Source organism: Vanellus vanellus, assembly GCF_965231255.1.
Source record: "Vanellus vanellus genome assembly, chromosome: 8".
NCBI classification, from domain to species: domain Eukaryota; kingdom Metazoa; phylum Chordata; class Aves; order Charadriiformes; family Charadriidae; genus Vanellus; species Vanellus vanellus.
In genome coordinates, this window is record NC_138913.1 from 15,843,667 (window position 1) to 15,870,745 (window position 27,079).

Consider the following 27,079-nt stretch of genomic DNA (forward strand, 5'->3'; position numbering starts at 1 on the left):
ATGCTTTGATTTTTATTTTTATACATATATATATATTTCTTATCTTTGGGATGGCTCTTGTAGTAATGCAATCAATGTTTTGCAAATGAGCTACTTATTGTGGTCATTGGGGACACTGGATTTCGGTGCCCAAAGGGATCAGCAGGTGATAAGAAAATGCTTGCTTAGCCCCTGTTGAGGAAGTTAACTGCTTCCCAGAGGGACAAGTTTGTATTTCGTTTCTACAAGAGTTTTGCCACAGGTAAGGATCTCCAGATCCCTTAGGAGGCAGGGAAATATTGCTCTCTTCCTATAACAACTTTTGAGATGGAAAAACAAATTTGTGGCTCCATCCAGCAGGTGGCAAGCACAGCACACTGAATTATATCTGAGACAGCTCTGCTTCTGACTGCGGAAGCTCCCGATGCTGCTCAACATGTGCACATGAACAAAACACCATACAGATAAATGGCAGGCTCTGTCAGTCCTTTGTCAGCTTACTGAGTGCTGAGGCAGTGGTACAGTAGTGGATGCTATTTTTAACACGTGGGACTATTGCCGTATTCATTTTTAACCTATGGCTATCTCATATGTAAGGATAGATATAAGCTAAATATAAAGCATTATGTATAATAGGAATAATTTAACTGTGTCTTTAAATGACACATTCAGGTTTCAAATTTTGAGATACTAGCTTGCAACTAAATTAACTTAAACCTTCAATGAAAGAGCATTTTTTTAACATGCAGCTTTAGAAGTTTTAGTGAATCCTCACGGTGCCTAGTGAGATCTATAAGTAGAGATTGTTCCCATTTTGCAGCCAGAAGAACAAAGGCAAACCCAAAGAAACTTGCCTTAAAATAAGTGAATGAAAGAGCAGGAAGAGGCACAAGATTTCCAGACCTGGTTGTAGTTCCATTTTTTTCTTAAAAAGTATTAAACTACAGAAATAAATTTTTGTTAGGTTTTGATTTAAAATAATTTCCTAAATTAAAAAATAACTTAAATTATTTGTGTATATGCAAGAGCCTGATAATCAGATAATATGGACAATCCAACCGCTTGTTACCCAAGACAAAGCTGCATTAGATGCATAATGTTGAAGATTATAAATATTACAAACTCTTAAGGGTTATGTAATTGTCTACATGATATACGTAAAGTCTGGGAATTTTTTCTTAAGTTTTACTATGTCAAAAAGTATTTATGAACTCATTTATCTTTGAAGACAAAAAATGAGCGTGAATCAAGAATAAATATTTTCTGGAGCTCATTGTTTGAGGCAAAAAGGACATATGAGGATATTGGTGGAAACTTCCTACAGTGCCTATCAGCATTCCCTTGTCATTTGTATGGAGAGTTTAAACCAGACTTTTGTTCTGATTTATGCTAGTATAAATTTGCATTTGTTCCACACATAAAAAAATATTCTACAGGGAGCAAATACTCTAGGCTTAGTTTTATATAAATGGAGAGTAATTCCATAAGAGCCAAGAGCAAAGTTTTGTGATGTGACTAAAAGCATTACTAGTTAAACTGTAATACAAGCATGTTTGCTTATCAGAATATGAGTTTATTAAATGTCCAGGAATTTGAAAAATTGAGTGGATTTGATTAGTCGGTAATTTCTCTCATAGAGTGCACTGGTTATTATACAAAAATAGTTTGAAGTTTTCTAATCACCCCTGTCCCAGAGCTCATGTTTTCAAATGCAGGATTTTACTTTCAGTCATATAGAGTATCAAGTCAACCCATTCCATAAGTAAGGGTCTTCAAAGTCAGTGTGGCATATCATGAGGAAAGGTTAAGAGGTTAAGGGAACCCCATTTGTGTGTGTGTACATATAGACTTTTTTTTCAACTACTATAAAAATACCCACTGGGATATAAATGTACATTTATGAAGCAATGTTTGAAATCTATGAGTAGGAATATAAATCTAAAAATATATTTCTTCTATATTTAATAAATAAATCTGCATTTCATTGCATAATTATGAAAAAAATGCCATTTAAAAAAATGAAAAATAGTAGCACAAATCAGAATGATACCAATTTCAAGGACCTTAAATTTCCATTTGAGTTTAAAATTGGACCTCTCCATATAGCATATACTTGAAAATGTATTATAAATATGACATGACATTTATGTCATTAAAAAAAAAAAACACAACAAAACAAGCAGTGTAGCTCCATCAGCTCCTTGAACAAAACTTGGAATAGCTCATGCATGTTGAAAACGGGTCCTTCGTAATTCATGTAATCTATACAAGCTTTTTCTTTAAAAAGATCTCTGAACTTAGGGGTCTTCTGTACCCTTCTTTTGTAGTTCTGAGTAAATGGCAGGATGCTGACAGAAACTCTGACATGCCTGTCCACTGTTTATGTTGCTTTTGGTAAAGAAAAACAAAATGAAACCCAAGCAGTCCTCTTCACAATGTAAAATAAAAGGCCACTGCTAAATCTTTACAGTATGATTTCTCTGAGGTGATCTAATGTTTCTGTAATGAGCAGTAAGCTGTGATGTTCAGGACTGCAGATGAATTTTGTCATTCTTGCTGCTTCGTTCACAAGGCTGTTCAAAAAAAAAAAAGTATATTGCAAAACGCACCACTTGGTGTCGAAAGACCCAGCAGACTTTTTAGTGGGCAAGCGTGTATTTTTCTGGTGGCCGATATGAGAGGGAGCTCATTTTTGTTGTTAGGCTTGGATGTGTGCTGACATTTGGTGGAATGTATTTTATTAGCTGAAGGAAGTATTTTTTAAAGTTTTTTCCAAAAAAAACATAAAAGAAAGGATTCAAACAGTTGTTAAAGTAAGCAATGCAAATTGTGAATGGCATAGCTGTATCCACAATATCAGTGATTTTGCAGTCTGTTATTACATGTAATTGAATTAATACATCCAGAAAAGTGAACACCTGATGAGGAATCCAGGAAAAGAAGAAGAAAAATACTATTGCCACAATCATCTTAAAAATATCATCATTTCTAGTCTTATTTTTTTGAATTTGATATGCCTTCTTCAGTGTCTTCCAAATTAAGGTGTAGCTTGTTAATATGATCAGAAAAGGAATTAAAAAGCCCAGCAAATTTTTGGATAAACCTAATCCGACCCGGAGAGTTGTGTTATTGTTGTCATAACGAAAACCGCAGACTGTCATGTTCAAGTTCTCAGCAAAAAATATATTACGGTGAATGATGACGGGCAAACTGGCCACACCAGCGAGAAGCCAGATGGCAATGCAAGTTATTCTGGCAACAAACATGGTACGTCGAATTCGGGACTTCACTGGATGTACTATGGCCAGGTACCGGTCAATACTAAGGCATGTGAGGAGGAACACACTGGCGTACAGGTTGAAACTTATCCCTGCTGATGCTAACTTACATAAACAGTTGCCAAAAGGCCACTGGTACTCCATGGCTGTGTAGGCTGCCCAGAGTGGCAGAGTTATTAAAAAACACAAGTCAGCCAGCGCCAGGTTTAGAAGAAAGATGCTGGCTACTGTTTTTAATTTCATGTAGCAGTAAATGACAATAACGACCAGGCTGTTCCCAAATATGCCTATGATAAAGATGATACTGTAAACAGTTGGAACCATAATGTAGATGTAACTGTGCCTTCCTGAAACAGGACAGTCGACGTGAATTCTTTTAACGCTTTCTTCAGTAGAGTAATTTGGAATCATCTTGATCTCTTCAGCTGTAACTAGTTTCAGGGAGAAAATATGAAGTTCACACCTAGGAGGGGAAAAGAGGGAAAAAAATACTATTCGTGACAGGGATTTAATTTTTAAAAACTTTCAATTAAATGTCAAGTTTTTGTGTCTAACGTAATGTGTCAATGTATTTGAATTTTAAAATAAGCCATCTTCAAGTGTTTTCTCCACCAATTTCTATTTTAATGTAGACTTTGCAGAATAAAACAGAGGTAAGAATGTTAGGAGTTGTGTGAACATAGATTCTTTTTAACATAAATGAAACTTAAACTTTTTAAATTGGAACCTTGTTAATTGAAAATAAGACTGGTTAGTGAACATATGTCATAAAAATAATAATAGACACTCAAAAAAGCAGATAACTATAAATTCAGGAGAGTCTTTGGGTTATTTTCTTTCCATAAATTGGTGATATATCTAATGAGCAAAGTTATTCAGATATCTCAGAAACTACACTTAAGCACTCTGAATACTAGTTCATTCTGTAAATAGAAAGTGTAACGCATTAAGAAAATAAGTGAATTCAGTTTAGGTATTCATTTTAATCTCTGATGTGAATCACTATTTTTTTTTTCTATACATCAAGCTTAATTCTTTGACAAAATTTTTACATCACAGCGAAAGATGAAGACACTCACAATCTAGTGTTCTGTTGTACCATAAATACCTTAAATATTCAGAAGTTACCTAGCTCCCCATCTGGCTTGGATATTTAACTATGAATGAGGAAAAGATCTGTGAAAATCCAGATGTGCTGATTTGTCGCACATTAATACTGTAGAAAGAGTTTAAGAAGGGTGCAAGGAGGAATGACTATTCATGTTACCTTTTCAGTTACTGACAAAATTTATGTATCTAGCAGTTGAAGTTGTAGTCTTAGTGTCTGAAAAATATTTCTGGACTGTATTAATTGTACAGAAATGGATGAAATCTCCTTTACGGGGCACCTGTTTGGTTTGCCAGGGCTTGTGTGTTCTGCAAGAATGATTTCCTTATTAATGATTTAAGACTTTAGGAAGAAGGTCATCTGCTCTAAGTTATTCTGATACTAAATCTTTTTCAGAGTCTACAAATAGACAGTTTTCCCTCAAAAACAGTGGTTATTAAAAAAAAAAAAAGACAGTTATTATTGCACAGTAGTCTTTACTGCTGTCTGCAGGATCCTGACAGCTGTCAGCCAAACCCAACTCATGCTGCCTCAAACACAGATTAAGTGAAATACATTTGTTTTAAAAAAAATAAAACCAAAACCAAAAAACCCCAACAAACAAAACCCTTATAAATGTATGCCACTTTTATGTAGATAAATACACACACCCTAAGACCCTGGGCAGTACAGATGCATTCAGAAAGAAAAGATGCCTGTCATTATAGAAATACAAGCTGTGTTGTTACGGAGGTGGTTGCTCATTATTTGCGTTGTTCAGCACTGATGTTCCTGTTAAATACAGAATGCTACTCTGTTAAAGTGTTTGACATGTTCTCGTTGGGAGACAAACCTTATTCCAAATGGATTGTCTTTTTAACAGGGAAGTGAGGCACAGATGTGTCTTAGCAAAGCCCATACAGGAAGTCTGAGGCAGAGTCAGGAACTGAACCCAGAATATGGGTTGCAGGCAGCATCTTGTGAGCAAGGTCACCCTTTGGCTTTCAGTTTATTAGCTTTTAAAAGATTTGGTGTTTCTCAGTCTTAGCTTATGTTCTATTATGTTTGCATTAGTAAACTGACTCATTTCCATAAAGCTAGCAGGGTAATATCAAGATTTAAGTTCCTGATAGTTCTATCAAGTTCGGAGTATCTAGCTAGATGCAACTTTGTCAAGTTGTGCAATGAGATGCCTCCCAGCCTTTCCAATTCATTCTCTGAGTTAGTCTTGTTGCCTCAGTTGGTACGGATGCCTCAAAATGACTACAGCTATTTTTGTCATGTTTAAGAAGTTATCAAGCAAATCAAGCTGAAGAAGTAATCAAGCAAATACAGCCAACACAAAGAAATATATGCCATTCTGGTCACATGTGGCACGGTAATGCATCCTGAGCAAAACTTCCCAGCTTTCAAACTGTGCCAAATCTAGACCACACAGTGTTTGGCTGTGCGGAAAGTCCTGCTATCCATAGGATGGGGAGAACCACAATAAAAAGATTTCAAGATAAAAGGATTTATCTCATCCCTTGGTTGTGAAAGTGCCCAAGGAGATTTGACAATAACTGATAGGTTCTGCAACATCAAGGTCTGGCAATATTTGCCCTGTCCCAGATACATGCTGGTGCTGCGTGGTCTATTCATTATCATAGCCTTTAATTTATATACTCACTGAGATTACAGCCCAGAACTTAGTAATAAGAAACTGTAGTGAAGTCTCTACTAAGAAAATCACCACTGCAAGTTAGACTTACAGTAAAGTAGATCAGGGCCCAGTTAAGGCTGAGCCTTTCTCTGTGACTAGATTAACCAATTGGTAGTGTTATTTGGCAAGCGCATCCTGCTCTGTGTGTACTAACTTCAGATTCAGTGGCTAAGATAAATGTAGGTGATGGTGAATATTCCTTCTCTGCTTCTGTGCAGTGATAGATGCCCAGGCACCTTTCTCACAGCCACTTCATCAACCCCTTCAGTGTAGTGTGTTTTGTTGTTTAACTTCCAACTTCCCTCTTCTATCCACATGGTGGTCTGTACCGTTTCATGCCAGTAGTAGCTTTAGTTGATGTAATTAATAGCACATATGCTTTCAAGAAAGTATAATAACGATTATACTACATTTTCAGAAATGTGTTAAAAATAAACAAAAAATAATTGAGTTGGGAAACTTGCGTCTGGTGCTCTAAGTATTGAATTCCCTGAGCTTATTTTGGAGTGCTTGGGAAGTAAAAAAGGGAGAACAATTCCCATGAAAAATCACAAATTTGGTCATGAAATAGTATGATCCTTCAATTTGTCTGTATAAGATTGTAACCCTTCTGGAATTAAAGGTTTTGGTGTAACACTGAAGTCAGTGGAATTGTGCAAAGGATGTGTTTGGTATGTTATCAGTTTCAAATTATACTAAGGAATTATAATTAATAAATAAAGAAATCCATCACTATTTTCAGCAAACGAAAAGGAAGTAGGAATACATAATGTGGTTGCTTTTGGGTAACTAGATATGGATTGCTATGTGTATATCTAAAAACAGTTTGAATACTGCTGTGAGAATGAACCTCATAAGAGCCTTACATTTGAAGCACAGCGAGGAAGGCGTTGCTAATCCCAAGCTGAATTTTTAAATTTCCTGGAAACTTTAAGATTTCAGAGCTAGCCTCAGGTAGATCTGCTGCCTTGAGAACATCCGTAGCTTTAGAGTATTGGGAAAAGCTTCAACATAGCAGAAACCAGTCATCTGCTTTGGAAGCCCACAGCAGTGCTGAGTGGTGAGACAGGGCAGCCGTGGTGGTGTGAACTCCTTACAGGCAATGATTTCTTTTCCGTATCACTGCCATTTTTGCTGTTATTCTCACTTGCCACAGATCACCTGCTTATTCCAGGATCATGGTTATATACAATTTATGCAAAGCAGATACTTCTACATGGCAAGTACTGCAGATTCTTTAAAAAATTACAGAAATAGATGCCTGGTGAAGCTTTACACTGCCAGAATTCACCAGAGCAGGTTAAACTGGCCAGTTAAATGCAAGTATCGAAATTGTGCACATTGATAATTCCATTTAAAGCATCTCAAATGACCTGAGTTAACATAAGGATAATTGGATCATTTTAAGGCTGATACACAACGAGCTTTTTCTAAGAGGATTGAACTGATGCGACTGTGAATGGTGTGGCAACATCAATCTCAAAGTAAATTATCTGGTGAGCAGCAAACCCCTGTTGTATGTTACTGTCCTGTTTGACCTTTTATCTTTTTTAATTACAATGATTATAGTATGTCACTGATAATGAAATGCTTCAGACTGCTCTACCAACTATTATTTACCGCTCCATTCATTGCTTCTGTTGGGTGAACATGCATCCTAATTAAACTGCCTGTGGAAACAACAAGGAATGCTGAGCCCATGCAAAGTAAACAGCACTTTGCCTACTGATAGATAAGATAGCATTGACCGTGGCTTTCTGTGAGAACTTAATCAGCTATAAATAGATAAGCAGATGTCACAAGTCAGATTTTAAACAGAAATGTGGTTTTGATATTTGCTTTGACAAAGACTAAATAAACTCAGGCTGACAACCCTGCCACAGTTTAGCCACCTCACCATTAGGTAATGTGAGGGGTTTTTTTAATCTGGATATTTCATCTGGGTTTTTTATTTTATTATTATTTTTTACTTTATTTCATCTGGTAGGTGGATTATTTCTTTTCTTACAAATGAGAAAATATTTTCATGTTTAAAAGGATGATGCATTCTGTTGTATAAAATTATTGCACAGGGAGAAGAGAGCCTGAAAAATGTTTGGATCAATATGTTCAATATATTAACTACGTTTAGTTCTTTCTGGTGGCATAAGCTTTTTTCTTTATCTTGAGAGTTTATTTCCCTCCCTTTCCTAATTTTTTGTTGTCTTTTTCTGATTGCTGAGAAACTAATGACGTTTTCCAAATGCTTTATTTCACTGCCTTTTTCTTTTCCTGTCCAACAGAACAACCCCCTTTATCCTCATCGCCTTAATTAATATAGTTTCTTCTACTTCAGATGACTACTTCAGCCTCTCCCCTGCTTTCCTGGTGTCCCTGACTATGAAGCCATAAATTTACCTTTCCTCCTTTCTGCTGCTCCTCCTAACAGTCTGTATTCCCCTATCATGGCTTTCCTAAATATATTTAGTCCAGAGTTGATAGTTTAATTGAGGAAAGTGAGAGAAATGCAAACACTTGGGCAAATAAAGGCACATCATAATTCAAACTATTGTGGCCTTGCAGTGTGCATAGGCCTCCTGTTATCACTGCCAATATCTTCCACAGAGGTCAGCATCTGACTTCATGGTAAATGACAATAAATCAAAATATTACTGAAGTGGAACTGCAATAGGCAGTACAGAACCAGAACACTGTCCGTACATCACTTCATGAGCACCAAGAACAGAAAAGCAAGTTTCCAAAGACCTGTATTAGTAACTGTAAAGTTGGCTGTTGCTTTTGCAATTTTGGATCAGGAGGTGGTCTGACATCAGAACAAACAGAATTTGCGGGACCTTGTATTGGCCTGTGCATTTTTGTTTAATATCGGTCCTCCTGTTCAGTCTTTTATAAAGCAACTGCCAGTCTGTTGAAATTGCCATTAATTTTGTGGGTTTTGCTTTTTTTTATGTTAGAGTAAAATATTTGTCTTTTTAATTCTCTAACCTATGCATGGATTGTTTGTGCCTTCCCCTTGCAAGAGTTGAAGTTGGTCTGCTTCATTTATGCTAGCTCTATATAGCTGGAAAGTAAACTGCCTGTGATCCTTCTAGGATCTGCTTTTTCTATTACATCAAAACTCTAAATTGCTTATTACTTATTTTGTGCTAGCAGAGGACCAGTTATTGCCAGGTTGTAACCTGTTTATGTACTCTGACCTTCTCTGTAAGAACTTCTCTGTATTTATTTCCTCCAGCTTACTTCAAAAGAGTCTGTCCTTCTGTATGGTGACTTCATAATTTATTCTGAAAAGAATCAACATATTTCTTCTGTTTGGTTGTTTTTTTTTTATAGACTACTCATTAATTTTCCCTTCACTTCCCAAGTATCTTTGAAACTAAGTACAGTTAACTCATAAAATTTATGTGAGAAAAGGGCAGATGAAAGTACTTTGTCCTCTGGGAAAAATCAATGCTTGTGGAATGACTGAAGGGTGGAACTGGGGGGTTGTGTGATTTTTGAATGATTGAGAGGGGAAGAAAACGTAAAGGAAAAGGAAAGTAACACAGTTAAGAACAGTTGCATTTATATCACACTGAAGTTTAACTCATATAATATATATTTCGACCACTAGAGGTCTGTATTTCCCATTTTAAAATAAGATAATTTGCTTTTCAAAATACCCTCTTTCTGCAAGATTATTTAAGATGCAAATACAAGGCAAAATATCTATCATTGAAGTTCTTCATTTGTGTAAACTATAATGCACCAGAGTGAATTATTTTAAGTTTATTTTAGTACCTACTAGCTTATATCTAATTTCCTTTATCCTAGTATGTTACTGGTTTTGCTAACTTTCAGTCCAGTTCTTGCACTTGCAAGCCATGGAACAAGATCATGATATTTTATTTTTTCAAAGACATATGTAGCTTAAACTCTCTAAAGTTTTTGAGCCAAATGAAGAAGAGTATTTTTAAAGGCAGACTAAATGTATAGTTTACTTTAAAAATGCAGATGGCAAAATAGTGACACCTACTCATTAGATGAAAAGATTATTTTAAAACTAACTAGGCATGTTGTTAATCATACAAGTCTTTTTCCAAGCATCAGCCAAGGAGTGTCCTTGAAAATAATTCTAGGTTAACTTGGCTCAAACCTGTATTTTCCTTTTTGGATGAAGATATTTTTATTGTTGAAAATGACACTTCAGAACAATTTTTAATCCCTTTTACTTTTTTACTTAAAGGCATTTTTGGAAATTGAAAGGCAGTGTGAGCCTACACAGTTTTTGTTATCCAAATGGTGATTTTTTTTAGACCTCAAGTGCTGTACATATTTCATGGATAGTAAACAATTCCACAATTTTAAAATGTAAGCATATTTAACACTTTTTACCACCCCACCCCCAGCTCTTTTACTAATACACCTGGGTTTGTCATTAGCCCTTTGCACACTGTCAGTGATCTGTTTCAAATTATGTATTTACCTAAATAGTTCTCTCGTGCTAGTAAGGGCAAACAGCTTTCAATCCAGACAGAGAAGAAAGGTTGTTAGTGTTATGGTGACATTTATTTTATGGGAACTAGTACATAAGCAAAGTAGAACCAAAACATTTATATTACCTATATTTTCTCATGCCAGATAAGTAGAAATAATCAGTGTCTTGTCCTATATTTATGTCAAATGGGTTATACAGCGTCAGTGTATCTCTATGCACTTAAGGGATGTTTGGGTACGAGCATATGAGGTTTATATCTTGAAGTTGGTAAAAATAGAAGCATTTAGGGAGAACAGAAGTGAAATTTAAAGACTGAAAACTAGTAATTGGCTAGATTTAAAACACAGACTAAAGAAAAATAATCTTTCATTTGCACAGTCAAGGGCTCTGTGTTAGAAATGGATGTGGCAAAAATTGGTATACGTGAAAGGCCATCTCTAAAACACTAATTTATGGGGCTGTGGAGTGATGAATAAAATCTTGCAAGTACCTTTTTTGGGACATCAAATGCTTAACAATACTAAAATGTAATACGTGACAAATTTTCTGCATGTTCTTTTTAACACCCTACAGTGTAACAATGTCATGGTTATAATTCTAGCAGTTGCAGCAGTGGTGAAAGCTTGGACTATTTTTTGCATAAACTCTCTCAGTACTTACAGAGTCCAGAAACATTGGAAATATTTCTTCATGCTATTTAGCTCTTCAGCCAAAGTCAACTCTATCAATTCCCTCCTCATGTATGTTTGTTTGTTTGTTTCCCAGAAGTTGGGAAATCCTGATGTACATATTTCTATAAAATTTTACTCACAGATGTTAGTGCCAATAAAGGATTGCTCAACTTCACTACAGTTTCTCAATCTCACTAGAACTTAGTAGTTTAGTGAACACTAGCATGGCAATGATTACATGTTGGGGTTTTTTTTGTACAAAATTTTGTTGACTGATTGATCCACAAAGCATGCATGATGGTTAGCCAAAAGCCTTTCAGTTGAGAGTAAGTTTCGGTATTTGCATTTATAGGTTTTATTTTTCAGATCCTCTAGGTTTAGGTTTAAAAGTAAACATTTTTTTCTGGGACGTTTTCCTCTATACACACATGATTTTGTTTTCTGTGCTGATAAGGTGATGGAAAACATTCTTGGGTTCAATAAATGTATAACTGGACTCCAAAACACTGAAGGATTAACCATTTTCAACATGCAGTGTGTTTTTCTAATCTTAGGAAGATCAGTGAGGTGGTGGTTTTAGAGATCAGTGGTTCTGGCTTGACAGTGTACTCGATACTCCAGATATCTTAGATTTTCCACATAATTTTTCTGGTCTGTTTATTTCATGCTTATCCATCAGAGCAACCTGTGTTCTTTCTCTGACAAGGGCTGCAAGAATGTGTTGCAAACTCTCTGGTGTTTAATATGTCTTAGGTGTTATATGTCCTTAAGAGATGTGAATATAAAATTATTCATGCAGCAGTAACTTAAAACTGAAAAGATAATTAAATAAACAAAGTAAAATCTACTTCTAGCTCAATACTTCTGAAACTTAATATCAAAAGGCTAAACTTCAGAAAAGATGATGTCTGAAACGTGAATCTCCATGTATCCCTTTGTCCCCAGTCACCTCAGTTGCTCTGTCTTGCAAGGAATGAAGATCATATTTTCCTTAGCTAGGTTATTAAACCTATAGCTGAATTAGCTTTTAAATATGAAAAACTAATTGTTATAGCAGGAGGCAGTCACTCTCCTTGTTTATCCACAGGGTAAAGAATTGCCTCTTTTTCTAAAAGAGGCTGAAGTCACTTAGACTTATTAAGACTTTGAAATGAGGGCACCATCATCAATCCAGCATGGATTTTTGCACCTCTGTTCTACCCGTTAGCTTTACCAAAAAGGAAGATTGGTGCCCTCCTAGGAGATAAAAATGGTCAATAACCAGCAGGCTAACCTATAGTCTGCTTATCAGGGACATGCCATCTCCTCATATTGCTAACAATGCTATTTATGGCACATTAGATGCCAGGAAAGAAAAAATAAATCTGTTTCAGATCAAGATAGGACTAGAATTTCTAGGGTTTTCAGCACTGGCATGAAAAGACTTTTGAAGGGCAATACAACATAAAATACAGTTTTATTATGAATATACAGCTTATGGCACATTTATAGCATCAGATTTGATGCCTGATTGTGTAGTGTCTTTAGGGCATTTGGTAGTACCCGAAAGAGTCAATAGTTAACAAGAATTAAGCCATCAAGTCCCAGAACGAATAAAAGTGAGATTAGTTTGAGCTGTGAAAGGTTACAAGCTGCACGGTTACTTTCTCTGAGTGATAGTAAATGAATGGATTAACACATTTCCTTTATTGCAGCTAGAATTGCCTATATAAAATATAGTGTGCCCCATGTGGTCATTTTTAATAAAAGACAGAAATCAAATTCAGGTTTGTTAAGTGCGAGTGAAATCATTTGATGAATTTTAAGTTTCTATTCTGATAGCTTAGTTCCATGGAATAAGAAGTTTTAAAGTATTCTTTTTTTAATGACACAGAAGCACACATCCTACAGCTTCTGGATACCTAACCACACACCTAAAATTTCCACTGACACCATTATTTCCACATGGAATGAACTGTAAGCTTCTACTGTGAACTCTTCCAACTGAGGAGTAAGGGAATTTACATTAATTCTGGGCTCGATCCAAATCTATATTTCAGCCTTATATTAAAAAGGCTGTGGATAGGCAAGAGAGAAAGGAAAAAAAACTTACAGAAATAAAAAGCACTGCTGAAAGCCCTTATCATGCCCTCTTCTAACAAAACCAAGACCAGATACAACCTGTGAGGTATCTTAGCTCCTTTCAGATCATATAAGGCTATGTGGTCTTCAATGAAGCTTGTGGGTGCCTCCATAAGCATAACAAAATAGCAATAACAACAGCTTTTCTTCCTTCCTGGCTTGTTGGAGAAACTGTGATTTCGAGCACGCAGAGCTTAATAAGAGGGGGTTATTTTTTCCATGCTGTTTTGAGTATCATTGGTCTCTGGTCATTCTTATTTGTCGCTGGAGTGAATGTTCTGGGGCCTTGAGAGTAACAGCTACTCATGTAAACTGTCTTGTAGGCCTGAGCCTCAAAATATTAGTGTCTCCTGGGGATTCGTTGCTCACAAACTGTTATTCTGTTACTGACTTCAGGTCATGAGAGGACACATGTATGTATTGGCTCTTCCTCACACTTTTTACAGCATATAAAATCTAACACGTTGTTGTATTTTAATTTGAAGCCTAAAATATTAGAAACGTGCATCACTTAATAAGGCTGTTGGTCAGCGCAATTTCTGCAACACAGATTCTTTTTCTCCAGGGACATGGTGCTACTCCCGCAGGCAGCTGTGAGGAAGCAACAGGTACACAGTTCACTTCTCTAGACTCCCTGCCTCCCACGATGAAGACTCTCCACACTCCCAGCTTTTATTAATTGAGATGAGCTAATGACAAAGGTAAATTGTTATATCTTTTATTTTATTATGGGTAGCTGTACTGCCACGTAATGTGTGCGAAGTGAAACGTAGTGTGTCATGAAACCTGGGCCTCTTCTGCTTTTTAGTCCGGGAAGAAAAAAAAATGTGGTAAAGGATAAAATGTCTCGTAAATTCTGTTAAGAATGTTAAAATAACAAAATTACTTGTGTCATTAAAGGATGGAAAATAAGTATTACTATAGGGAGGCAGAAAAAAAATACTAAAAAAATCAGTATAACCAGATTATGATTGGCTGTAAGAGGGTTATTACAATCTACTCTGTGAAAGTCCAGATACTGAGTATACACTTACCAGCCTATGGGTAAAAACAGGTAAAATTTGCGTAAGTTCAAAATCTTGGTTATATTAGTGGTGGCTGATAATTTAGCAGAAAATGGGATTTCATGCATCTAAATTAGAAATGGTACTGCTCTAAAATGGTTAATGCATGAGTGCCATGCCCACAGCAATATGCAATCACTGTCAGAATCTTCTCTGTCACTGGCAGAGATCACAGTAGAAAATGGAATGGAAAGGTCAAAGCTGCAACTGTTTCCTCATGAAGCAAATCACCTACTTCAGGGAGAAAAGGATTTTTCTGAATGTAGGTGCAAGTTCTTTTTTTTGTTTGTTTGTTTTGTTTTACAGCATGAAAGATGCAACTCAAAATCAGTGGTGTTACTAGTATAAAACTACTGAAAGTGATGTTTTAATTAGGTTTCTATTGCTTCCTCAAGGCAAAGATGTTTGAAGGAGGAAGGGCAGGGGACACAGCTAATAACTTTGTAGACAAAGACGGGAGGTGATAGGACTATGTGGAATTTCAGGTTAGTCCAAATAGAGGCTTCCTTGCTTTGTCCTGATAGTTTAGTTTATTTAGAGACTACTGTGTCATTTGCCTACTCTCTCACACTCATATTACTCTTCTGCTAAGCTAGAAGATGCAGAGGCAAAAGTTAACATTATGTATGCAACTTAAGCTCTGAACAACTTTTCTTAGTTAAAAGTGAGATAATAACATGATGAGCGATGAACTCTGCAAGATAATATTGCTTTTACTTTTCTGGTACAAGGAACTGCCTTTGTGTACTTTCTCATAAAACAGTAAGAAAGGTGCCACAAGAGAGCTTACATACATAAATTTGCTCAAAGTTGGGCAGCAAATCAGTGACATTTTGACAAGCATGGAAACATTCTGATGTGTGTGAGACCTTACCTGTACATTAATCCTCAAAAGGATATTTTCCAGCCATTATGCTAAATCACCAGGGTGGAGCCATGACACACCTGAGAGCTCTACAGGCTTAATGCAGCATGTGCTTTTATTTTTACTTTTTTCCCCTCTACAAACATAGAAGGCAAGTATAAATTAATGAATAATAAGCTTTAGAAATGCATTGTGCAGAGCAATACAGTTCCTTTCACCTGCAACATTACTAATCTGTCAAGAAGTGGGGGAGAAAAGAAACACTTAACATTCTCTGCTTCTACTCTAGAAATGGAGAGACCCATCAAACAGAGGTGTTCCACTTTCTAATCTAATGGAAATTAGACGAGCTGGCGGAGAGTAGTTCATGTTGCACATTGTTACCTGAAAGGACTTTCCCTCTAAAAATCTCTAATAAATCACATCCCTGTTTCTTGCCTATCACCAATGTGGTTAAAGTGACTGATAGAAGTTTTTGCTTTGAGTAATTAAAATATTAACTGAGAAACAAGCAATGCAGCATGTCTGTGTGAACACAGACATACAGATATGACTAAAGTATCTGTCATGTTAACTAAACCAATTAATGTGGAAGTTCTACCACTATGTTTCCAATACCATGGCTAGTGATTTCCATGTAACTTCCTGCTAGTCCAGGTGTTACTGTTCTGGGGAAAACAAATCTCACATTGAACATTTCTTTTCTTTTGACTTTATGCTGAAAAATAGTGTTTGTCTTACCAGCTAAGCAAAAGAAAATTCATTGTGGATTTCTGGGCAAGGAAATGGACATTAGATTTCAACACCTTTGTTCAGAGAAAGCTTTGTCTTCCATGTGTCATAATTCAGCAATACGTAATAGGATTTGGCTCACTGTGTCGGATTGAGACACTTGATTACTTCTCTTTCATATAATTAATTTAGATATCCTTACAGTAGGAAAATATCACACAATCGCAATATGCCTCAGAAAAGGCTTTTCTTCCTTAAATGAGAATGTTAGGAACAGCCTGGAGGAAAAAGTTAAAAGATTAAAAGCAAAGGATCAGCATGGAGGCTTCTTAACGAATACCTCATTAGGAAAAAGGGAACCAAAGGCAGAAGGGAAAGAAAACAGTATGAGTAACTGGCAAAGTACAAGAGTTTATTCAGACCAAAAAAATCTTTTAAAATGGTAATGCAGCTAAGCCCAAGAGAAGTTAGTATCACTGTAATTGTTACTAAGTGTAACATGGAGAACACAGGGGCCCAATTGTGCTTTCACTTGCACAAAATTCCTGTTAAGGGCAGATCATTATGAGGACTAGAAGAAAATTTGAGTAGCCAAATAAAGACAAGCAAGGTATCCATGATTTTTGTACAAGTCAATTGGACTAGTAAGGTGCTAAAGGGTTAATCAAAGAGAATGAAAGGTCAAATACAGACACCTTAATCCATGTCAGTGTGAAAGGTATTATCACCCATGAAAAAAACAAGGTACTGTGATCCCTAGTGCTTTGTCTGGAAGGCGGCACACTTAATAGAATGATACCAAAATAGATGTTCTGCCAAATTTGTACAGCTTGTTTCCTGGTTTTTTTTTTTTTTTTTCAAAGTAAAATTTATTGCTCTGTTTTGAAAACAAAATTCATTAGTGAACTCCCTTTACTGTCCTGGCTCTGAGACATTCCTTGTGCGTATTGAGCACCAGCAACAGAGGTAGCAAAACAAAGGCGGCTGTTGCAGCCAGAGCGCAAGCAATCTATGATGCTGTGAAACAGTGCATCCTCAACAAAGTGCAGTCTTGGTTCTCAGGCAAACATAACTGCACAGATGCCCAGAAAGGGTAGCACTGTGCCCCCCAAAAGATGCCACGTGATCTTTACTTTAACGGTAGGAAAATTACCAATTGAACTGAGCAAATGCTTGGATGCGTGGCTGTCCTGTACTGACATGACTTTTTTTGATGATGTGTTTAAGAACATGGAGCAGCATCATAAAATGTGTTTAAAGGCAAAATATTTTTAAACCCTTTCCTTTGAAGTACTTTTTAGGAAGCACATAGGTAAAGAAACATCTTTTACCCAAAATAAAGCCTGATTTGAGAAACAGAAAAATTGTAATTGTCTTAAGGTAAGCTGCTAATAACAAAGCCAAAAGGAAAACAATAAAGACAGAAATCTAACAGCAGAGGTAGAGTCCCACTTTGAGAACAGATGTTGACTCCTGCCTCATGCTTTCTATTTCTTATTGTTGTACATTAAGCAAAGAACCTTCAGAGGGAGGAAATCCCGAGCAACTGCCAGAAACTGAGTGGTAGCAGACTAACTCTTGGACTCAATGTACCTTGTAGGTACAAAGGAAAATTGTATAAACTTTTAGGCTTGGGTAACAAGAATGAGGGGAGAAAGGAGAAAAGATGAAAACCAATAGGAGTTTATAAAGAAAGAGATGAAAAGGCAACATACATCCTATAAACTTGGATTGGGAGGAGCATGCGCGGTTCCTCAAGAAACAAGTTCAGGCTGCCTATTTGCACATTATGCGCTGCCTGCTTCAAGCAAAGGGTCTGGCCAGGCTGTGACAATGCTAAAGCAGGGTTAAATGGAAGATAACTGCCAACAGAACATTTTTCAGGAAAGACAAGTAGTACATTTTTGTCCCTTGCGTAAGCTCCCCAACATAAAAGTACAGCTGTTCAGTGGTTTTCTGGAATGTTTTACTATTTGCACGGGTCCCTCTGCGTTAGAAATGCTGAGGCACAGTACTCTCATTCAGTGCACCCTCTCAGTTTTCAGAAAACTGAGGGGACTCAGGAATGCTGTTTTCTTTTCTATTCCTGTTCCTATACTGCATCTACTGATTATTAGATTCCACTAGCCAACAATCAGTCAGCAACTGACAAACTTGTATGACCTAGAAGTAAAGAAAGGAATAAGTGAATTAGCTGAAATTAGGTGTTTAGTTAAATCATTCTTTGTTCTGGCCGTAACTCTAATTATAGCTTTCACCTCTAACAGTGAAATACTGTCTAAATATTGACCTTTCCCAAATTCAGTACTGGTTTCTTTAGATATTGCCAGTTACCTTTTGCTGTAGCCTGTTTTTTGTCTTGTCTTCAATCATGCCACTCACTGATGCATTGCCAATCTGATCTCACTTTCCTGCTGTGAGGTCATCTTCAGTTATTACCCATTTTCTGTGCCTGTAAGAGAAATGCTACTCAACTACAATAAAAGGAGATAAACACCACAAATAGTTACCAAGCACTCTAGCTAGTGTTGTTATATAGCTGATACCTGGATAGTTTTGCTATCAAACAAAACCCAAATGGAATGAAAATTGTTAAAGACATCTGACAGCCCAAAATCTGTAGTTCTTTCAGCTGATGGGGCAACACAGAATACTAACAGCATGCTATTTGGAGCATGATATTTTCCTACCCTTAGTTGCAATTCACTTGAAAGCTCAAGGTAATCTTAGTATAATCCATCATTTATCTGAAGATAAGGCCATAAATGATCAGACCAGCCATTCTATTTCATACATGCTTTGTCTCAAATAATCACAGCTGTTAGGACCTAAAAGTCAAGATAACTTCTTTTCACTTGTTTGTTACATCTGAGGCAAAAAAAAAAATCAAGTATAAGTATCATAACTTCCCTTGTTTGTCAGATTTGTTAAATTCCCTACAATGTTCAAAAATGACACAGGTTCTTCTAGAGTACATCTGTCAATTTTTATTTTTTTTTTCGCAAAGGACAAGTTTTAGAAGATGGTACAGAACATGCCGAGTGCTCAGAGTACAATGACTGTCTGTTGGTGAAAGTGATCTTAAAAGACAAATTTGTTAATGGAAAGGAAACTAAAAGAAATACTGTGGTTAGCAAAAGCTTACTAGCTTGTTTTTCACTGCAGGGTTTTTAAGACCAGAAGGAGGAGACAGAAAATGATACTGTGATTAGTAACTTTGTGTGCAATAGCAGCTGTATATAAGAAAACAGCTCTGCTGGACCCTTTCTGATCTTCAGACTGCAGCATTTGGGCCTCATACATAAGGTCTATGCACCTTTAAAGTCTAGGAGTAAATTATGTTGCCACCTACTCAAAACTCTGCAATGTATTTGAACTCACCAGGTGTGAGTTCATGCCAAATTTTATCTTTGCATAAAATTTTAATTCCAGAAGTGTTTTCTTAATTACCTGAAAAATAGTATCACACTTCTAGAGCGGAGCCTGTATGCATTCTGTCTTGATAAGTAGCTGAGATTCAATTCTGAGCAACAGAAACCTGTTTATTCCTGTTAGCACAGTGGAAACTAACCCTACAATAGTGAAAATAAAAAAATTAGTCTTCCCTCCACTTTAACCTCTCTTCATAAATGATCGACATTTTCCATTTTGTCTTCAAAATTCCATGAGATTTCTAAAAAATTCTCTTCGTGATGCTCTGCAATTTTCTCTTACCTAGGTCCTCAAACCTGATCATAACAATGCAGAGGCTAACTTCTAAAAAATACCATAGTCTCCCTTAGCACAAGCTGTCCAAAAAATCAGCACTGCTATCCAAGAATACTACAAAATTGATAAGTAATATTTGAGAGGAACACATGGTAGAACACAACATCTGCATCACTGCACTTCTGATGGAATTGTTACACAACTGAGAGCATGAGGCAAATATCAGCAAGTAAGCTAGATAAGGCTTAAAAATTGAAACAAGATTCCCCAAAGGTTAGATTTAGCTGTATATACAATAGAGCCTACAATACAAGTAGACTGCTGTGGGCCTGTACTGGCCAGACTATACCCTAACCCCATCCTCACAGCTGTAAACCGTAAGTCTTACCGGGCTTGTAACTCTGAAACAATTCGGAGATTATATTTCTCTTTCTGAGAGAGATTATGGTTTAAAATCAATGGATCTTAGAATTTGCAAAGGATCTGATGTGTCATTACTCTAACTAGCATTGCAGTCTAGATTAACTGTGAGGCTAGCGTTCATTTCACTTCCTTTTTTCTTCTCAGCTCTACCGTTTGTTGGGACAGTTTGATCCTATTCCCTGTCAAATAAGTAGTCTCTTTCACTCAGCTTGTGCTGTTTCACTTAACTGCCCAAGTCCCCTTCATTATAGCTACGGAAACAACTATGGTGGTTTTGTTTAAACTTTCAGACCTCTCTTCATGTTAGTACTTTGTGTGCCAGAGGACATATGTTGATGGGTTGCCAGTATTCCTGGCACAAATAGGTGAGGGGTTTATTTTGCTTTGCTGCCCACCCTCCTTCCCCTAACTTAACCATTTGGCTGGTTTCTTTGGTGTATCTAATATATTGCCCAAGCAGATCTATTCATATGCCAATGAATCTCGATAACCTGTTTCCCCAAGTCAGCTTTAGGTATAACATATCCAAATTAAATTTTAGTTTATTTCTCCTTTTATTGAGGTGTCTCCTGGAAGATAATCGTTACATTCAGCTAAAAAAAGCACAAGATTAACCATGTAATGTGAGTCAGACATAGTATTTGATTAAAATAATGCATAAATATGCATGTTTTCTCTCCAACTCAAGTCAGAATGTGATCTTCTATGAACTCACCAAGGCAGAAAAGGCAACTTGAAGTGTGGGGAACAGAGATACGTGCCAACCACTCAGAAACAACTGGATGCTTCTCACGGTGTGATTAGATGCCCTAAAATTTGGGCAGTAATAGCCACAAGAGAGTTTATGTATACTCTTGGTAACACTAGTAGCTTCTGGAACTCAAGAAGGTCCAGAGACAAAGGAGAGGTAGTGAGCAAATGAGAATAATTTGTGACTGCTTAAAACACTTTCAACTAATGTTATACTTCTGCATAAACAAGAGTTTAACTAGGACAGTATGATGAGAGCTCGCAGTTTATGTAACTCTAAGTTACCATATTAATTACTGGAGCTGTAGTAAGGAACCATAGGCAGTGCCAGAGAAAAGGAGTACCTAAATGTGTTCCTTCAACAAACACAGAGAATAAAATTACCACAGTGCAGAAAACTTAGGACTGTAGGAAAATGCAGTGAGTGCCCATTATCTGAAATAATTTTTTTTTAATAGGAATTAACTCTGACACTTATCTCTCTGTCTGCAAACACAGTCCATACGTTTCAAAAGAATTATTCTAGAAAAGTATAAATAAATCACCGTGTTTACATCCTGCATCTGCCTCTGTTTTTTTTATAGTACTAGAAACAGCAAGAAGTAGTGAGATACATTTTAGAATATTTAATACAATTAAAGATAATATTATTCATTCAGCAGGTAACACAAATACAAATAATGCATCATCTTGTTCTAAGCGGACTGTAAAAAGCAGGTTGTAGAGTTGGGACATTTTAAACCAAAAGGCAGCACTCTCCTCACTTCTGCAGCGCTGTGGATACTGGCATTTCAGGCTGGTATTTACTGCCTCTTAAACCAGTAACTTCTAGTAGCAGTTTGCACATGCCATCCAACCCAAGCAAGGTACTGCTTCCAAGCAGGAAGGCAGGATATGCCCTGCTCATTACAGGGCAGATGGACTAGATGACCTTTAAAGGTCCCTTCCAACCCAAACTATTCTATGATTTGATTCTATTCTGAGACATCTTACACCATCGGAAATGGGCCCACTTCTGCTCTTCTCCAGTGTAAGAATTAACTCTGTTTCAGTCTACTACCTTGACAAAAGTAAGGGGAGAATGAAACCAACCATATTAAAATTTAGTGACAAATGTGACCTCTTAATCATACAGGATCATTTTGTTTTCTCAGTTTAGCAACATAAACTAAGAAGCACTCTATAGTATTAACTGATTTTTCTCTGCTATGTAGTTCAAGTTGTAGAGAAGAAAGGTGTACAGAAATACCACGTTCCTACTGGAAAGGCATATGGTTAAAATTCTTAATACATGAGCAAAAGCTTAACTTGTACGCACTTCGTATTTTTGAAAGATGCCGTAATTTAAAAGATTATGGTGGCAACAAGTGAAACGACTCCATTATCAGGAGTGTGAAACATTCGTCTGACAGTAAAACAGAGCTAAAAGAACCTTTCTACATCACCATGGTAATTACCTGCTTCAGGCCATACTCAGTCCTCCTATTCAGGCAAAAGTCTAATTATGCTAGCAGTGTGTGTTCATGCAAGTGAAAAGAGAAGACACCCCCACCCCCCACAAAAAAAAAACCAAACCCAACAACAACCAAAATAAACGAAAAATATCTCTTTAACTTCATCCCTTTTTTGGGACTTGTAATTTTACTGAGCCCATTTAGTAGCCTGTCCCATGCTATGCAACGCAGCACAATCAAAACAAGTACTGCCACTTATGGAAGTGATGGAAATTTACAGTGACCTGTAGCCTGCTCTGGCTAGAATCCTGCTGCCGCTTATTGCCGTGCATCTCATTAGTTCCAGTAAGTTTGCAGAAATATAGAAATGGGCATAACTGAATCCTGCAAATTTGCTGCTTGTAATCTGATCTGATTGACTTATCTAGCTACTGGTATGTGAGTTAATTTGCGCAGAAGAATATAGGGCTTGTGTACCTGTAAATAAGTGATAGCACTTAAAGTGTTTTAGTGTATGGAGAGTGGGAGGACAGTAAATATGTTACAGGATTTCACCTGAACATATTGAAAAACTCTAGTCCAGTTTCATTTTTGAGAGTCCAAACTACATTCAGGAGCTGGCCAGTAGGGAAGGGGGGGAGGGGGGGAGAATAAGAAAAAAGAGAGAGGATTTTTAACTTTTACTAATTAAAATTTAATTTCTGATTGCAGATCACTTTTTTTTTTTTCTGTAGAAAATGGGTAAGTCTGGCTACAGAGTGCATATGCTACAGAATGTTGATGAAACCAGTCCTAGTTGCTAACTGGTGAAAGTTGTTTGCACAAAGCCTAAAAAGTAATCAGCATCGCTTTCAGCGATTTTTATTATTAATTTATACTATGGGCTTAGCACAGTAATAAACATTGCAAGGACTCATCTAGATGTTGACCAGCGCTAACAGGGCTGCTGGGAAGAGCCTTGCTGGTGAGAAGGTGTTACTGCTCCGAGCGCCGTGCCCTCTGTCAAAGGCTGCCTTTGCTTTATCTTCAAACTGCTGACAAGACACCGGAGCTCGCACACACGGCGTGACCGAGACTCTGTGGCACATTTAGCTGTCTCCAAATTAAATCTGTGGTGCGGGCTCAGCGAGCGGGCCCCGCAGGGCAAGCCAGCACGCAGGGCTTGCGTGCCTGCGTTTTGTCCGGAACGGAGACTTCGTCTAAACAAAGTATAAACTCAGCGGGAGGCTCTATCGGAAACCGCAAACACCGTCCTTCCCCCCGGGGCCAGGCGGCGTGCTCCCGAGGTGGGGGCGAGCGGCGGCAGGACGGCCGGCCGGGCTCCCGCGGCAGAGCCGGCGCGCAGGGGGCGGCCGGCGGGACGCGCCTTACCTGGCTATGCGGAGAGCCGGCCTCGGGGCGAGGAGTGGCCGCGGCCCGGCTGGGGCGGGCGGCTCAGCCCCGACGGCGCTGGCACGGCACCAGGCTGGACTCGGCTGGGCTCTCTGCGCGCTCTCTCTTCCCCAGCCGCACCGCTCCTCCCGCTGCATTTATAGCGAGGGGCGTTGCAGCACAGCCCAGCTCGCCCGCTGTCTCTCCCCACCCATCTCCCGAGACAGACCCCTCTGACCCGTCTCCCTCCCACTTCCACCCCCATCCTACACCCCTCCGCTGGCGCGCCCGCAGCCGGAGACACCCCCCCCCCCTCCCCCCCCACGCCCGCTGCGGGGCGGCCGGTCCGCATCGCTCCGCCGGCAGCGAGGAGGTGCCCGAGGCGGGGTGACGGGCAGGACGGGTGTCCCTCTGCATGGCAGTGCAGAGCCAGAGCCCGGGGACTCGAGTTACTTAGGAGGAGGGCGAGTGCCAGCGTAGCCCAGGCTGCGTGGGTAGTGCGAGGGATGGGCGTGGGACGCTCGCTCCTTCCTTTTGCTTTCTGCTTTGTAAAGTAGGGGATGCAAGCGGCGTACAAACTTTTCCAGTTTCTCTAGGAATCCCTCGGGCCGCCTATGAGCACAACTGAAATGCTCAGATCATCATTAGTGAAGTAGCAATATATGCTAAATTGCCATTCATTAATCTGTCAAACTTTATTCTCTAGGAGTAGTGGGGAGAAAGAAACAGGTATGTTAAACCACCTTGGAATGCATGCATGTCCTGGGAGGTATGCTTTTCATGTTGCTGCCGGCTGACATAGAAAAGGACTTTGTGTGTGAGGGTTTTTTTTTTTTTGTTTATTTGTTTGTTCATCTCCATGATCTAGTAAACAGGACAGGGAGCAACTTTTCAGGAAGAGTTTCTGAGATTGTCATGCTCATCAAGAACAGCATTTCAGAAGTTCTATTTTATTTTAGGGTGATCTGACCATAGTTATGGACAGAGCTAATGCTTCCAATGGAAGCTGCACAATTGCAGACTGCTTTCTAATCTTTTTATACACCTAGTGTGTTTCTGAAGGCCCTTTTAAGGAAGACATCATGACCTAGGATGGTAATACCTTTCAAGGGTTGGCAGTGTAACTTTATTGTGGCTAAGAGTAATTAGGATCTACCTAGTGACAGTGATAGGAGAAAGTAAATCAAGAGGAAACATTTGGATTCTGCAGTAATAACAACTTTAGCTGGAATAATAATTGCTTTTCAGCATCTGCACATGTATAATCAGTAAGGTCTTTTCTGGCTATAATTTGGTTTTGAAAGTCTGTTAGCTAAATCAGAGGTTCAGATAGAAATGTGGAACTGAGGCACACTACATGAACTTAATTGTTCCAGTCTGTATCTGATGGGCCATGAGTGTGTTACACGGAGGCAATAATTCACCTGTGACATAATCTTTTGCCCTGATCTATTGATGTCGTGTCAAGAAAAATCATCTGCATTTTCATCAGAACAGCAGTCAAGATTGAAGCAGTCTATATTGGCAGCGTGCTGCCCTCCTGCCACTTGGGGAGTTTTTAATTGGCTTCCTCTCTGAAGAGATCGTGCTGAGATATCGCCTAATGATGAACCATGTGTGTGTTCACAGATTTATCATGAGAGGGACTGGAAGCCACTTGCTAGTAAGTACCATGCAGGCCTATACAGTCCCTGAAGCTCGCTACAGCAGTGTGCTCTTTTATTCCTATATATGTTGTTGGTTGTATTACATGGGGCTCTTGACATATGGGACACATTTATTCTATCCAAACAATTCTTTATACATATGTGACTGATTAAAGAACTTGTCTGTGTATCAATATATTTGGCAGTTATTGCACAATTCTGCCTCAGTCTGTTCTGTGGTAAAACCTGCTGGATGGAGCTGATGGGGAGGAGACCTCCAAAAGGTGATGCTTGCAGGGATTTGTCGTTTAGTGGTCTTTCAGTTCTCCTAGAACTGAGCTGCAGGAACTGAAGCCAAATCCCAATGCCAGCATCAAGCACTGGCTACTTAGTCACAAAATGCCTCTGGATGTGTGAACCACTTCCAGGGATCATATGTTCCCTCTATCATCCCTTCTCTTCAGGAAAGACATAGGGGAAGTAGGTTATAACTATATTTTTAACCAGAATAAAAATAAAAACTAAAGTTCTTTTTAAATTCCATTATTTTTTTAAAGATGTATGTAAAATTGAATTTGGGTCTGCATCTTTCTGTTGAGTTTAGTCCGTCTCTGGTGGATGTGCATAAGGGAGAAGGTGTAATTTCATGTAATTTTAGGAAAAATTTCCTCATTACCAGCAGTTTTGTGTCTGGAATCCCAGTAACAGAATTGTAACATGATGAGCACCGAAACATGCTCTCACTGTAGAAATGTGATTTACAGGAACATCCAGTGAATAATAGACTTGATGACTAGAATTCTGTTTTCATTGAACTGCTGTAAATAAAGCAGCTTCTTCCCACCAGAATTGATTGAGGTGTCTGTAATGCAGAAAGGGCTTCACGGAACAGGTTTCATTCTAGTGCTTGTGTTAGAGCAAACAGCTGTCATTAAGGAGGTGACTGGACTGGGCAATTTGATTGCTATCAAATCAAATAGATAGCTCTTCTAATAGCAATGTTTATTAAAATCACTAGTACTATATTGAGAATAAATTGTTTAAAACAAATCTTCATTGGGACCTCAAAATCGCATTGCCTTTAAAACCCTCTGATTTTTAGTAAGTAATATGTTTGGAATTATTCCCATCTGAACATTTTGGTTGTGTTTTTTCACATTTTCAAGATTATTTTTTTTCTGCAAGAATGAGAAGTAGAAAATTATTTTCTTTGTTGAAAGCTGATGTTCCATACATAGATCCCCATGTCTCTGGGAGTCAAGAGCCAGGCGTGAGGAAAGCACCACAGGCTGTGAGATTTGTGGCATCCTGCTTCTAGTCATTGTATTCCTTTGTATGTATTTCTGATGCATTTTCCCACTGTTGCTTCTTTCAGGAAATAGATTGGACTTTTGCACATAGAATAGAGCTGTGCATTTGCTTAGAAGGAAATGTGTAATTCAGAGGTGGGTCTTTGCCTGTACTGGAAACCTGTACATGTCCTGGTAGCAAGCTGATTTGAGTACGCTGATGATTTGCCTGAATATAAGAAAACTTATAAACGCTTTTTAGGAACACTTCTTGTCAAAAGACTCTCTTCCTGCCATAATGAGTATTGTGGTCATATCCTGTTTACGTATCTAAACTTTTTCTGAGAAAAGGGACCAATAATCAATCTTGAGTCAATGCATCTATTATTTAGAATTTTTCATCCTCTTTTGTCAATGAACTGTGTTTTCAGAGTGTGTTCCCTTCCTTCACGTATACTACAA

At 38.0% G+C, this 27,079-nt stretch overlaps 1 protein-coding gene across 3 annotated transcripts; it reads right to left on the reverse strand.

Moving 5' to 3' along the window:
• Positions 1 to 2,433: 2,433 nt before the first annotated feature.
• On the reverse strand, positions 2,434 to 23,809 carry AGTR1 (angiotensin II receptor type 1; the record flags this gene model as incomplete). Of its 3 annotated transcripts, XM_082487253.1 has the most annotated exons (3): positions 2,434 to 3,720; positions 18,311 to 18,428; positions 23,683 to 23,809. In XM_082487253.1, the coding sequence occupies one exon, from the start codon at positions 3,666 to 3,668 to the stop codon at positions 2,619 to 2,621; it is 1,050 nt and encodes a 349-aa protein (XP_082343379.1). In that variant the 3' UTR covers positions 2,434 to 2,618. The 3 variants fall into 3 exon arrangements, 2 of the variants coding, with proteins under 2 accessions (XP_082343379.1, XP_082343378.1); XM_082487252.1 differs by lacking the exons at positions 18,311 to 18,428; positions 23,683 to 23,809 and adding an exon at positions 15,254 to 15,261; XR_014269444.1 differs by lacking the exons at positions 2,434 to 3,720; positions 18,311 to 18,428 and adding an exon at positions 23,486 to 23,510 and having other exon boundaries at positions 23,683 to 23,808.
• Between the last annotated feature and the right edge of the window lie 3,270 nt (positions 23,810 to 27,079).